We start from the raw sequence: 15,484 nt of genomic DNA, 5'->3' as shown, positions 1-15,484 counted from the left end.
ACAGAACAAGTTTAAGCCTGAGAGTTTAGGTTTATCCCGGCTTTTGTCTCTTTTACAGGATGGATTTGCGAGGGGACTTCGGTTATCCTCACTCAAAGGACAGGTATCAGCCCTGTCTATCCTGTTTCAAAGGAAATTGGCCGTTATTCCTGAAGTACATACTTTCCTTCCAGGGGTAACTCGCATACAGCCTCCATATGTTCCACCAGTTCCACCTTGGAATCTGAACTTTGTGTTAGAGGCGCTTCAGAAAGCACCCTTTGAACCTTTGGAGTCTGTGGAATTGCAATACCCTGAAAGTGTTTTTTCTGCTGGCCATTGCCTCAGCAAGAAGTTTCACAGTTAGTGGCCCTTTCCTGTAAGTCTCCGCTCCTCATTTTTCATGAGGGTAGGGTTGTGTTATGCAGTAAACCTTCTTTTCTTCCAAAGGTGGTTTCAGTGTTTCACATTAACCAAGACATAGTCCTTCCAGCTTTTCGGCAGACTTTAGCCAATGAAGCCTCGCCGTTAACTTTGTTGGACATGGTCCGTGCCATTTACGTGGAACGTACTGCGTCTTTCCTATGTACAGATTCCCTGTTAGTTCTAATTGATGCCCCAAAAAGAGGCTGGCCAGCCTCTAAAGGATCCATTGCAATATGGATTACAGCTGCCATTAGGCAGGCTTATGTGTCCTCCAATGTGTTGGTTCCAGCCTCAATTCGAGCCCGTTCGACTTGTGCTGTTGGAGCTTCCTGGGCAGTACGACATGGAGCCTCAGTAGAACAGGTGTGTAGAGCAGCCACCTGGTCTTCCATAAATACATTTACTAAGTTTTACTGTTTCCATACATTCAGCACTAGTGAGGCCAGTGTAGGACGGAAAATTTTGAGAGCAGTCGTTTCCGATGCTCCTCCCCCTTAATTTGGCTTGCTTGGGTATGATCCCACAGGTAATGGCATCCCCGAGATGGACGATAAAGGAAACATAATGTTTACTCGCCAGTAAAATCAATTCCTTGAAGTCCTTCTGGGGGATGCCGAGATCCCTCCCTTGTTTGACTTCAGATTAATTTCTGTTAGTTAGGTTGTCTGTTATTTTGTGAGTTTTTCTACAGGCTTGGTTAAACATTAGACTGAGGATCCGGATTATGAGGAGGGGTTATATATAGGGGGTGGGTTTCGTTCTGATCGAAATGAATAGTACACACACGTGACCATTTGAGTGAGTACAAATGAACACACTTAAGTAACAAACAATTAACAAACAACATACAAAGTATACAGTATACTCAACTTTTGTCTATGTATTCAGATGACACTGGTAATTCATCATCTCCAACATAAGATGTACTTCATCTTATCTTCTCTGGGGAGCCCTCGTTCCAATAACGCCCAGGTAGTTCAATTTACATTGCAGGCATCCTATACTGCAGTCTCAGATCCATGCACGAGCTAAGAGCCTTTGTGTAAATCTTGATTTATATAGCCTAGTATGGGGTGTTGGCGGATATTAAGCCCATATTAGTTACAAACTAAGTACCCACTGATTGGTACAACGTAGCATTGACCAAACTTATCTCTCTTGCACATGCTCCGTAAGCACTAACCTATACTACCAGACAAAGACATAAACTAATGATGTGTCCTAATGTCTGGAGATAAACTCTATTTCAAAACTCCTTTGTGTAGAGTTTGTTACCCATAATGCTTAGCATCTCTACACATCTTACAATGGTCATTCATTGGAATGTGGCTCACTGTCTGCTGATAGTAATGGCAGGTACAAGTTGGACCCCTCAAGTTATGGCTTGTTTGACCTCAAAAGGTTATATCTAACCAGTATGTGCAGACTGCAACTATATGAATACAATGATCTTCTTCACACCTCAGTGGGGCCTAGCAAGGGTTGTGTGTTACAAACTTATATGCCTATGTAGAAATTAATTATTTAATCCACTGGTTACAGTGGGAGTCAGTTTAAACTAGTTAGTGCACGCCTCCAACCCACCTAAGGCATAACCCACAGGTAATAGCATCCCCCTGATGGACTTCAAGGAAATGTTACTGGTGAGTAAATATCCTGTCTTTGTAAAGTGCTTACCATCACTGCCCCCAAACGTCTGCAGGCTGTCACTCACTTGGCGTCTGCAGCCACACTGCGTCTGGTAACGCACATGCTCAGTCCGGATCCTGTGCATGTGCAGTTTAGCAAACATTGGAGATGTACATAAACCATTGGGTTTGCATACATCTCTGAATTAGGCCCTATGTTGGCTGACATGCACGTATACCCAAGACGTTTTGAGAAAATACCAGCATTGTAAATATTACTATGCATTCATCTCTTAATATTTACACTAGACAGACATAAATGGAAAATAAATAGGCTTAGTTGTGCCAAATAGAATATCCTATTTAATGTAAACTACTTGTTGAAAATAGAAATGCATATCTGCTTTCTGTTTTTTTTTTTTTTTTTTTTTCAGTGCTCACAATTAATTATTATTTTGTTTGCTACTGTTCACAGCCCGGGCAAATTCATTTGTTGGAACAGCACAATATGTGTCCCCTGAGCTCCTCACAGAGAAATCAGCTTGTAAAAGGCAAGTATTACTTTATCCACAACATTTCTTTATTTTTTCCTCTGTTCTCCTCCTAATAGATTTGGTGAAACATAAAATTGCTGAGCACCATAATTATGGGTATGACCTAAATGAACTAGGAGGACAGCAGTGAGTACACGCCAGCACCTTTTGCTTGGGGTTGACCCTGCCTGTCCTACTGCTTGTACAGTATGTCACCTTTGTGTAACGGTGATGGCAGTCAGTCTACCGATTTGCCTCGCCATAGCGACTAGTTATAAACCGTCACTGTGAACAGATTGAAATGACTGATTTATAAATGATTATTCCACACTGCTAAGCCCCATTTTGAGCAGCCATTATTGCAGTGTTCTAAAGGCAAACTCTTGCAGATCATCCTTAATTAATCATGTTTAAATGTTAACTGGTTTATTACAGGAACCATTTAGCACATCTGAATTTTATTATACTGTTCAATAATGTAAATAAATAGTCTTCCCTTCGGTTGCAAGCTACAGCTGCACTAATAGTTCTACAGTTCAATATGGATTCTAAAATGGGCAAAACAAAACCGCTTTCTCAAAATACACACCAGTCTTTTGTTGGTTTGATCAGATTAAGGCTATTCCATGCTTCTGATTGTGAAGGGAACTGAAGATTTTATACAGATGTATCCACTACAGTCTTGAGAGAAAAGGGCACACTGAATCTAATCACCATAGATAAAGAAGTGCAACTGCACAAGGAGAGAATTACATTAGAGCCTGCAGACTGAGTAACAGACTACTTATAGGTCCTGTGTCGGTGGCTTTCTTAAATACTGCACCCCAAATATCGGTGTCATCAGCTACAATACAAAGGCATTATAGGTTGCCAAAAAAAATGCCATATTTGGAACCGGCAAGTAGAAAAAGAAGGTTAAATGGGTAAAAGCACACAGACCCTGAACGGTGGATGAGTGGTAGAGAGTATTCTGGCCAGATGAGTATAAGATTGAGGTGTTTGGCTTGATGAGGAGAACATGTGAGACGTGCAGAGAATGAAAGGATGCTGGAGGAGTGCTTGGAGCCTTCTTTCAGGCATTGTGGAGGAAATGTTATGGTATGGGGCTGTTGGTGCAGCTAATGTGAGACATTTACACAGTGCAAGGAATAATAAACCAGAAAGTCTAGCGCTCTATTTTATAATGTCATGCCATCCCCTCTGGTTGGAGCTTAATTGTTGCAGATTTCAGCATGTAGCAGGGCAAGGATTCTAAAGGTGCCCACACACATAGCGATCTGCACACGATCCCACGATGTGTGCGATTTCCCCTGAACTCTCCCCGGCAGCTCCGCGGCAGTCCTACTCACGATTTGGAGTAAAAAATGTCCAATCTGACTTAAGATCTATCGTGCATCCAGTGCTTTGTGTCCCAGATTAGCAAATCTGTCCTACAGCACGGCAGATCTGAAGATGCGATGTACGGGGACGCGCATTGGCATCATGATCGTGAGTGGACACTCACGATTTGGCCATATTTGTCGTCATGATTCGTCGAAATTGGCCAAATCGGGTAAAATATCGCTATGTGTGTGGGCAGCTTAAGCGTACTTGTTTTATTTTTTTATTTTAATTTGTTTTATTGGAGCAAATAAAACAAATACGAATAATATCCTAGTACAAGTATGGAATGCAACTGAACACATGCAAGTAGAGGACATTCAGTACTAATACAACAAGAACAAAACAATTGTTACCTGGCATAGGCCACATAAACAGCAAAAGACAAGCTAACAACAAAGCGAAGCTACTGATCCACCCATATGTCTACTAGGTTTGAGGATCCGTGGTTGTGCTCTCTGGTAGGGCACACTGAGGAGGACCCTGGTCTCGTAGGCTTTTTTCTAAACTATGCAGAAACTATTTGGGGAATAAACAGGGAGCTGGAGTTCTAGGCTTTGATGAAATGACCAGCAGATTTCAGCATTTATTTAAGTCTTGTTGCGGTATGAGCTCGACAGTAAGGTCAGGGAAAATGCCCTACAGCTCAGTCACATCTCGGCGTAGAACTACAGAAGTCGTGGGCACAAATTTCTCCATAATATCTTAAAAAACTGACAGCTAGAATGCCAACGTCTGCACAGCTGCAATTTCTGCAGTTGGAAAATTCAATTTGTTGTTACCCTGATAAATAAAACAAAAGTGTCAGTCATTTATAATATAATATAATGTAAAAAGTTTCAGGTGCTTTCTGGAACAGTGCCACACCCGTGCACCAGCTTTATCTGTAAAGCACACACTTATATGGTTTTTATAGCTCAAACTACCCACATATAACTGCATGAATGGTCTCAAAACACCTAGCTTACGCTTACTTATGCTTGAGGTGATGGATCGTCTACATAATTGGCATTGCTGTTGTCAGGGCATCATGTCTGCACTGACACCTTTAGAAGTCTTCAGGAGGCACAGACTCAATACTGACAATTATACAGGTTTCTTTTGTGGGATAAAATTACTTGCGCTGTTCAACTATGTTTACTGTTATCAGATACATTCATTATTTTGCCATTATTTCATAAAACTGTTTTAAAGGACTCAGGCCCTGATTCAGAGCTGGACGCTCTGACAGAGCGCTCGCTCTGAATCAGGGCCGTCCTTTTTGATTTTTAGAGCGGCCTCCTGGCCGCTTGTATAGCTATGGGTGACCACCCCCAGCTATAGCCAGCGGCCAGGAAGATGGTCGTGATGGTCAAGACCATCGCAACCATCGGGCTTGCGACGAGACCTTGTGGTAGGGTCTCGTGGCCGCAAACCCTGGAGTGCTTTCGGCTCAAACAACACTTGTGATGTCAGTGGGGCCGGCCCCAGATGGTAGGCGTTTCCTTGGGAACGCCTCCGTCTGGGCAGCCACGCCCCTGGCACGCCCACCAAAGGGGGCGTGTTGCCACTCAACATCGACAGCACACCCCCTTTGGTACGAGACCCGGAGTCACGGTTTACCCGTCGCTATCCGGGTCTCGCGCATGTGCACGACGGAGCCGGCTCCGTCTTTCGCATGCGCACTGGGCCACCATCGACCCGCTTGCGAGCGCTTAGCGCTCACGGGCGGGTCTGAATCAGGCCCTCAATCCGCATGCTTTTATCACTACATATCTGCTCACAACTGAAACAAAACCTATAGAAGGCTTACAGTGTAAAGGGGTACGACGGCAAAACTTGTTTGTAGAAGGGTTATGGATGGGAAATGCATTGATAACGATGCAGAGACTTGGGGTAAGCTCTTCGGAAAAGTTCAGTTTTCGCTCCCTTTAAAGGCAGGTAAATTACAGAGAGTATAAATAAAACTAACAACTTTTTATTATTATTTCATCAACGCCAACTTCCCTGAACCATGCAACATATATCCATGTACCTACTTGTAAACCAAAACCTTGTATCCATTTTTTTTTTACCTGTGCAAATTAAGGCTGGGTATACATAAGAAGTTCGTGGACGACCGATGTAACTGTAAATTGGTCGGCCCATACGCACAGAATGATATAGCGCACTTATCGTTCAGTGACCACATCCAGGAGCATGCCGCCGGCCGCTGGATCATCACATCTGCAGGGCAGAACAGCAGATGCGACGACCCCGATGGCGGGCGGGAGCGCACAATCATGGGACGATATGTTGCTCCAATTCGCCAAAACGGACGACATATTGTCTAATGTGTACCCACCCTAAGTTCTCCACAACATTCAAAGTATAAAGTACTAAATAAAATCCTTTCATTTAATCCCTGCCCCTTAGATGAGAGGTTCATCTCTCTGGAGTTACAAGAGTACATGCTTGCTTATCCAGATGCACAGACTTTTGTGTAGCTGATAGGTCATGGACTGCTGTATGGCTGGAAATGCTCCATTACTGGGAGGAGTAATATGGGTGAAGCTACATACCGGTGTTTTCTGTATGCTGCGATCAGCACTCATTAGGTCTCATACAAGGGGTTTGTGGACTTATACTGGTTGTCCTAAACCAAGAGCAACGCCTCTGGCTAAGAATCTTGTGCTCTCATGTAGGCTGATTATTATAAATTGCACACAAAGTGGAAACCCATGCTAGTCATTTATTTTACGTCGGCCACTACAATCGTCATCATTAGTATTTGCGCTTACGTAAGCCCCATGCTAGGTGCAAGAGATCTGACGGAAACAGGCTTCTATGCCCAGTACGCACAGAGCTTTTGCTACACACCCTCCACACTCCCATGACAATCCCACAAGTCAGGATGATTCAGTGCGACTGTCTTGTTACTGCCCAGTTCCCTCCAGCTCGCGCTATTTCACGGAGAGACAGATCCGTCAATGTTCCATCTGATTCATTATAGGACAGACATATGCAAAAATGCGTACATTCACTTCTGCACAAAAACTCGCCATTTGCGCTAAGAGATCCATTTGACTCCGAATCAGGCCTGTATTGTGCTAATCTTATTTTATGGTCCCAGTGTGCCTGCTATGGATTGATAATCATTTATCTATTAAAAGGCATAATCAAATGACCAGCAAATTGTTAATGAACACGTTTTAGTAGTTGTCTCTAGTAAAATGGTGATTTTTTGTTTGTTTTTTTAAATTTTTATTGATATATATTATTTATATATTTATTTCTGTCTTCTTCAGCTCAGACCTTTGGGCTCTAGGTTGTATTATCTATCAATTGGCAGCTGGATTACCACCTTTCAGAGCTGGGTAAGAGTTTGACATGACTTTTAAGTGTGTGTGTGGGGGGGTTAAGTGGTTAATTCCTTTAACATTTGTTACACATTTGATGCTAGCATCTGTCATAGTGTTATCACAGTTAGTGTGTGTGTGAGTGTGATGTCTGTTGTTTTATGTCTCACTTACAATACATTTTTATTCTCTCTTGCAGAAACGAATATCTTATATTTCAAAAGATAATCAAGCTGGAGTATGACTTCCCAGAGAAATTCTTCCCTAGAGCTAAAGACCTTGTACAAAAACTTCTGGTAGTTTTATTTATTTTATTTATTTGTAAGAATACACAATATTCAACTGGTAAATATATTGAAATGCATCAATACATAAGTCACTGGCAATTATTATTTTTAGATCTGTGTAGCAGAATTACCAGTGTGTGACAGGGATGTAAGTCAGTACATCTCACGGTGCTGTCAGCACTACAGACTGCAGGCTAGGTTCACTTAGGAGCGGCTTTTGCAAGCCACTGCCTCTCGGTGGGTTTGACCTGGAAATTTAAGGCGCCAACAGTATTAAGTGCAAAACACGCAGGAGTGTGCACTTAATATTATTGCTGCTTTAAATTTCCAGGTCACAACTGCGGAGAAATGTAAATTTGCAAAAGCCACCACTTTATCACAAAGCATTCTGGGGGTCATTCAGACCCGCTCGTGAGCGGCAGTACGCTCGCAAGCGGGTCGATGTTCCCCCACTGCGCATGCGCGCGACGGAGGGAGCTCCGTCGTGCGCATGCGCGAGACCCGGCGAGCGACGGGCTCTCCATCGCTCCGGGTCTCGCACCAAAGGGTGGCGTGCTGTCGATGTTGATTGACAGCACGCCCCCTTTGGTGGGCGTGCCGGGAGCGTGCCTGCCAGACGGAGGCGTTCCCACGGGAACGCCTACCATCTGAAGCCGGCCCCACTGACATCACTAGTGATGCCAGTGGGAGTGATTTTGGCTCTGATAGAGCCAAAATCACTCCAGGGCTTGCGGCAGCGAGACCCTACCACAGGGTCTCGTCGTAAGCCCGATGGTCGCGATGGTCAAGACCATCGCGACCATCATCATGGACGCTCGTCATGGACGCTCATCATGGACATCATCACGTCCAAGAGGCCGCTCCATTTTCAGGGAGGAGGGCCCTGATTCAGAGCGAGCGCTCTGGTCAGAGCGTTCAGCTCTGAATCAGGCCCTCTGTTCATTGTATCCAGCATCTGACCACACAAATAATGTTCCAAACTTGCCCAAAACAACTCATAATCTGGTATACCATAAAACTGAGATGATGACTACAATGAACCTGTCATTAGCCAACTTTTCTGATGCAGCTGCCAAGTGATCTGGTTGTTGGGACTGAGTACCATTCTAAGTTTATCTGAATGTTTTTGCATTACTCTGAAATTACATTTAATCGGACTATAAGGATTTTCAAGTGGTACAAGAAATATCTTCCCTTGAGTATATTATTATTATTATTACCAGTTACTTATATAGCGCACACATATTCCATAGCGCTTTACAGAGAATATTTGGCCATTCACATCAGTCTCTGCCTCAGTGGAGCTTACAATCTATGGGCCTGATTCAGAGCCGGACGCTATTTGCGGACGCTCGTTCAGTAAAAGATGCTGGCTATTTAAATTGAGCGCTCGATCTTTGCGGTCTGTTGACGCCTCTTTGAGCGAGCGAACGAAACATGCGCTCGCTATTTTGTAAAGACGCCCCTTGGCCGCTCGCATCATACGTCATCTCCGCTATTTATTTGATTAATCGAGTACATCGAAAGGCGTATGAACTGCTCGCTATTCTTGTGGTAGCATTTTCCTACCTCAATCATGTGAGCAGTTCAGGCTAAAAGACAACCAAGTGACGTGGTCGATGACGCTGCTTTGTTAATTATGCACACCCTTAAAACGCCCGTTTTGACCGTTTGGCACGCCTGCGTTCGGATCTCCACTCCCCGTTTTCAAGCACCTTCCCCTGTTACCACCCACAAACGCCTCATTCTGTCACTCAAATTAGCAGGCACTCGCTATTTTGCGAGCACACGATTTCCGACCGCACTGACTGGTTGGCGCATGCGCATTACAACGCATGCGCAGATGTGCGAACATCGCTCGGAGCGAATGAGCAGCCGCTTACGAGCGGCTCTGAATCAGGCCCTATATCCCCTACCACATCCTCCAACACATAAACACTAGGGTTAATTTTTGTTGGGGGCCCATTAACCTACCAGTATATTTTTGCAGTGTGGGAGGAAACCGGATCACCCGGAGGAAACCCACGCAAGCACAGGGAGAATATACAAACTCCACACGGGCGTAGTGGGAATCAAACCCACAACCTCAGTGCTGTGAGGCAGTATACTAGTGTGTATAATCAAGGGAATGAAAGTATCTTTTGTGCAAGTTGAAAAACTTTTTTTTTTTTTTTTTTAATCTAGGATCCATAAGGCATCCCAATGTTTGATTTGGTCCTTGATGCTCTATTCACTTTTAAATATAAATTTGCAAGTAATGCTGGGTACACACTAGGCGACCTATGCAGATGCACTAAGCGTACAATATATTGTTTAGAGCATCTGCTCGTGTGTACATGCAATATTAATATGTTTTAGGACTGTTTCTAAGAAATAGTCCTGTAGAAATCTGCACCAACCAATACCGATTACCACTGCAAAATTTCCCAGTTCAGCATAGAACTCTTGCTTGTATTAAATTTGTTGCACATTGCAGACCCTGCTGCTGATATTGCCTGTTGTGTGATATACCATATAGAAAGTCATCTTTTTTTCAGAGTGAACTAGAACAATTTATTAATATAAGCCCCCATTCCTTTCTACCACAAGCAGTCTGAAAGTAGGAAAAAGTTACTGTTTTACTATGTTTTTTATTAACGTTCTGATGTGGAAATTGTTATAGAAGTAAATGTGAATTGATGTTATGTTTACAGCAGCTGTACTATAATGTGTGGAATAATCTTGTATACCTCTAGCAGTGCTAGCATGAACATTTTACTATTCCTTTATCTATAAATACAAGCTGGTGCTTTGTTTGTATGTGTCCCTTTACTATCAGACCTTTATCACTTTTCCATTTCAGTAAAACAATTTTGTGAACATTCCTCTTTCAATTGCCTTTTAAATAGGTCCTAGACCCCATTAAACGATTAGGCTGTGAAGAAATGGGGGGCTATAGTCCCCTCAAGGGCCATTCATTCTTTGATGGCATCACGTGGCAAGACCTGCACCTCCAGACTCCTCCAAAACTCACAGCGTATTTACCAGCAATGGCTGAAGATGACGAAGAATTCTATGGAAATGTAAGTTACTGCGAGCTGTATTTGTTAGCTGTAACTGAAAACCACTGCAGGACTCACTATGCTTTGCTCTGCGCCATATATTAGGGTTTGCACAGTAGGAAACAGGTGACCAGTAAAATGTTTCACTCTCTGGATCTATCCTGTGGGTCTCATTCCCCCCACACCTCTCCTGTCTTTGGGATCAATCTCTGGAATAAGGATTTTTGCATATGTTTGTTTAGAGTCTGGTCTGAGGTTTGCACATGTTTTGGGTTTTCGAGACATTTTAGTTTCCCATTCCTCTGGATACCTGTGAAGAGAGAATGGTGGCATACATCTTGCCGTGTACCCTCCCCTGCAGATACTTACATCTTGTCAGAAAGTTATGCCATTCTCATGGGTGTTCTCCCCTCCTCTGCAGAAGCTTACATCTAACAAGAGTGTTGAGGAGGACCGATCGTGTCTCATTACGGTAGGCCATTCATCTGTAGATACCACTGAGGCCTACAAACCTATACTCTAACTCAACTGTGTATAAGACTGACAATAGTCCTGCACTGCTAGTATACTATTAGTTAAGTAGCACATTTGATATAAGCTAATTAGTTCGGGACATCTACGATTCACTCATAAATATTGCTTGTAGCACAACTAATTTAGAGAAAGCACTGATTATTTAGCATGTATTTATATTAGCATAATTAATGTAAAAAATCGTGGTTACACAAAGTTTTATTTTCAGTAACTCTCCTCCTCTGTTTACAAGGAAAATGCAGATTTTACTAAGCAGGTCATCAGTTGTGATTTTGTAGAGAACAAATGTTTTGTTGCCTTTTGCCATATTATTGTGTTACATTTGGCATTGCACTTTGCATGGCAGAATTCGTAGAAAACATTGAACTGGAATTTAAACCTAAAGGTAGTTGACAATATCATGAAAACACGTGGGTATGTAGCTCATGCATCAATCAACAGAATTACATCACAGCATGATTAGGGTCCTGTATAGAAATGCTGGTCTGTCTATAATTTTGACTAGCATAGCAGCAGTTACTTTGAAGGGAGAGGATGGGAGTGATTGAGAGGGTGCATTTTGCAGGGACTTGAATCAACAAGACAGCTCAACTTGCTAACTTTTCACAAGCAAAAGTGTTTGAAGCAATTGTGGATTGGATGTAAGAGAGAGAGACACCTTATTAACTGAGGGGAAAAGTGTGCAAAGTGCATACCTCCAGGATTCTGACATCTGCGCATTAATTAAAAATGCAAAACAGGCGATCAAATGGCTGCAAAGTGCAGCCTATGGTACATTCAGCCGCATTCATTAAAAATAGTCCAATGAGTACACCACAGAGCGTTCACCTGTCACTGTAAAGTGGAAATCGGGAGCAAAAAGAACAATTGAATTCTCCACTGTGAGTTCAGTGGTGCAAAGAGCGCATTCAATTGACTCCCGAACAGTAGCGGAAGGGGATCTGGTCAGTCTTCACCATATTTTGGACAAATGGATGAGTGCATGTCTGGCGCCAACCTAAAGAAAATACTTTGAGCGTTTACTAACTAATACCATTAATGAACCACTCGCAAATTGCAGTTTCCTATTTGTCCAGAACTACACATTCTTTCTCTGATCTGTTTTAGCACTTACAATCATAGATGTGGTAAATATAACGTATGTATCATTTCCTTCCGGCCACTTACCCACAGATTCGACTATACATCAATCCAGTACAAAAAGATAATCACATACTTATGCTGGGTACCCACTTATTGCTATATCGTTTTTTCGATCGACAAATGATATATCCGTAGTGAACGCATCGTTCACAGACATATCAGGTCGGTCCTGGAGCACAGCCGTTGCCATTATATCATGGACATATATCTGTGTGCCTGGCTGTGAGCGGGCGACCCGCTGACCATCACATATGCTGGCCGCAGGAACCACCGACAACTATGTCATTTCCGTTTCCTGTGGCCAGGCATGACGGGCGGTGGATTGATAAGTGTATATGCACTATATCGTTTGTGCAGAACACTTACCAGATTGGTTGGCCCATAGGGCGTTCGGCCAATCCATCACTGAAGTGTGTAGCCAGCATTAGATAGACAAAAACATAGCAGGGACATCAATACTTATATCGGGAAAGATGACACGCAGATGCAAAGCTTGATTTAAGTGATAATGTATTCTCATTGATGTATCGTCAATAATAATCTTACACATAATATAAACCGTTTAGCATAGATGATACAATACATAAAATTTCATTTACTTTTAATATTTCACCTGTCTATGGGTCTAAGTGCCTTAATCATGTTTGTGTATGTTTCAAAGATTCCATTACAACTCCCATTATTATGCATAGTTCGAACTACAGTTGTCATTGTGTGCAACACTAACATTACCATATTTGCAACCTATATTATCATGTGGGATGGGTACGGGATGCTGCGCTCTTGATCCCGGCAGTCAGAATCCCGACGCTGGCATCCCGCTTAGGTCCCTACCCTAACCCTCCCTCCCCAGTGCCTGAACCTTATCTCTCCCCTAGTGCCTAAACCTAACTTCCCTCCCCCCTTAGTGCCTAACCTCGCTACTTACCATCTGGACGCCGGTGCCGGGATTTTGACCACCGGAATCCCCGCTGTCAGGATATAGACCGCATCTCTTACCATATATGTTCCATACCTCTCCTCGGCAACTACCTCTCACTCCCGCCTACTATACTTCTAGCCAGTTATGGAATTCCCTGCCGTACTCCCACAACCTTCAAATCTATAAACACTGATGAACCATCTATTTATCAGCGTTCATCCTATTTCAACCAATACCTACCCACAACACTCACTAACTCCTCTCTGAGCCACACTCGCTTCTCTTGTTTTAGCTATACCCTCGTCAGGAGCAGGGCCCTCTCTACTTTTTTATATCAAGTCTGCATTTATTTTGCTTACCTTTTGTATATGTCCCTATTTTATGTAAGTCCTGATTTCCCTGCTATCAGGCTCTGCGAAACACTGTGGCATCTTTCAAAGCTGCAATAATAATCACCCACATTTCCTACCTCCCCTCTTTCTCCTCATTTCTCTCAGTGGAGATGGAGTTAGCAGACATTGTCATAGAGCTGTAGAGACAGAGAATGTAAAATAAGTGTGGATTCTGGTGAGGATAAAATAAGCAAATATTGCAGAAATTTGTTTTATAAATTGTATTATGTTCTGATGCATTTTATTTACACAGTCATTCACACAGTTGTATAGTGGGCAGGGCTGAGAAAAGACACGGGTCCATGAAGATCAGACTTTCATAAATCCTACCTTTGTTAAACCAGAAGAAGGGAAAACAAAATTGTGTCTCTGTCGGTCGTATTTGTGTGTCCTTTCCTGATGTAGTCCCTTTTCAGTGTTTCCTGCATAGTATTTGACTTGTTATGTACTACAGTGATGTGTGTGACAAAATCTAGGTGAAAGTCATTGTACTTATGCATTTACTGCTGATCATATTTGTGGGGATGGTTTATAGGTGCACCTCTTTCTTTGTATATCATAAAGGAAACTGAGCTAGCTCTTAGGCGTCATGCAGATTAGTTAGACTTCCCCTGTAATCATTGACCAGGGTTGCTAATCACTATTGCACATAGGGCCCGATTCAGATTTGGGAATAGGGTAAGATATAGCAAGTAACTGTGAACCTGGGTAAACCATGTTGCAATGCAAGAGGTGCAAATACATTTATTTTGCATTTGGGGTAAATACTGGCTGCCTCTGCCTGTAACTCACAAATACTGCACAGCTTTATTTTTACACTGCAATTTAGATTTCACTTTAAACACATCCCACCCAAATCTAACTCTCTGCACATTTTACATCTGCCCCACCTGCAGTGCAGCATGGTGTTACCAAGATACTGAGTTACTTGCTCTATCTTACGCTATTCCCAACTCTGATTCAGGCCCATAGTTACACGTCTTTTCTGCTTTATACTCTTTTTGTTCAGAAATAAATAATAATTATCTGATGGACAAATGTATCCAGACAGCACAGACAAGCATCAGGTGTAACCCGTATATGTCAGCCCTTTGTTCCCATATAAAATATCTGTTTGCCCACCAGACTTGTTAAAGAATATACTACAATTTTCTCATCCACATGTAGGGTTTGGTCAAAGACATGGAACAAATCCTTGGGCCTCTTGTTAATCGCCTCTGACTGACATTGTTTGGCCAGTGCAGTTAGTGACATGAGTGGCCATATAGTATTATAGGGAGATGTAGTCGGCATCCTGACAGTCAGAATCCCAATGTTCACAATACCGGTGGCGGGATCCCGTCAGGTCAGAATGCTGACAACTTCTAACGGTAAATATGAGGGTTAGGGTCAGGGCCGGATTAAGGGGGGGGCGACAAGGGCAGTCGTCCCTGGGCCCCCACACACAGAGGGCCCCCACACAGGGTCGGTGACTTGTGACCCTGCCGAGGACAGGTGCCGGCGGCACCTGTTCCCGGGAGGAGGGCGCTCTGCAGTTGCGGCCATTCTATCGCATGCAGCAGCACAATCAGTGCTGCTGCATCAGCTTGGGGCAGGGTGGTTGTGTGGACGGCGCATAAGTGCCGTCCGCACTACACAGCACAAACGCACAGCCGCCGGTGCCGGCAGCTGTGTGTTTGTTTTAGCAGCCGATGAGAGTCAGTCAGACGCTCATCGGCTGCTGCTCCCACTGCCGGAGCCTCCGTCTTCCGGATCTCGCAGTGGCTGATGGGAGAGACGCCATGTCGTCTTTCCCATCATGCAGAGCGGGCCGGCCCGGGAGGACGCCGGACGGAGGAGCAGATGACAGCACAGGGATTAAGGTAAGTGGAAGTTGTTGGTTTTTTTTGTGTGTGTTGATCG

General features: G+C 43.5%; 1 protein-coding gene across 3 annotated transcripts in view; it reads left to right on the top strand.

Moving 5' to 3' along the window:
* The window catches only part of PDPK1 (3-phosphoinositide dependent protein kinase 1), a 67,580-nt gene that overhangs the window by 37,132 nt on the left and 14,964 nt on the right, over nt 1-15,484 (top strand). For 2 of the 3 annotated variants that reach the window (XM_088452014.1, XM_088452015.1), the window contains exons 7-11: nt 2,509-2,584; nt 7,213-7,281; nt 7,463-7,559; nt 10,439-10,612; nt 11,013-11,063. In XM_088452014.1, the coding sequence (XP_088308140.1) occupies nt 2,509-2,584; nt 7,213-7,281; nt 7,463-7,559; nt 10,439-10,612; nt 11,013-11,063 (467 nt within the window). The remainder of the gene's footprint in view (nt 1-2,508; nt 2,585-7,212; nt 7,282-7,462; nt 7,560-10,438; nt 10,613-11,012; nt 11,064-15,484) is intronic. The other variant, XM_088452016.1, reaches the window with a different exon arrangement.

This window comes from Taudactylus pleione, unplaced genomic scaffold (genome assembly GCF_031769625.1).
Source record: "Taudactylus pleione unplaced genomic scaffold, aTauple2 ptg000032l, whole genome shotgun sequence".
Classification (NCBI taxonomy): Eukaryota; Metazoa; Chordata; class Amphibia; order Anura; family Myobatrachidae; genus Taudactylus; species Taudactylus pleione.
The sequence above is the reverse complement of the archived record's forward strand: the minus strand, read 5'-3'. Positions and strand labels throughout refer to the sequence as shown.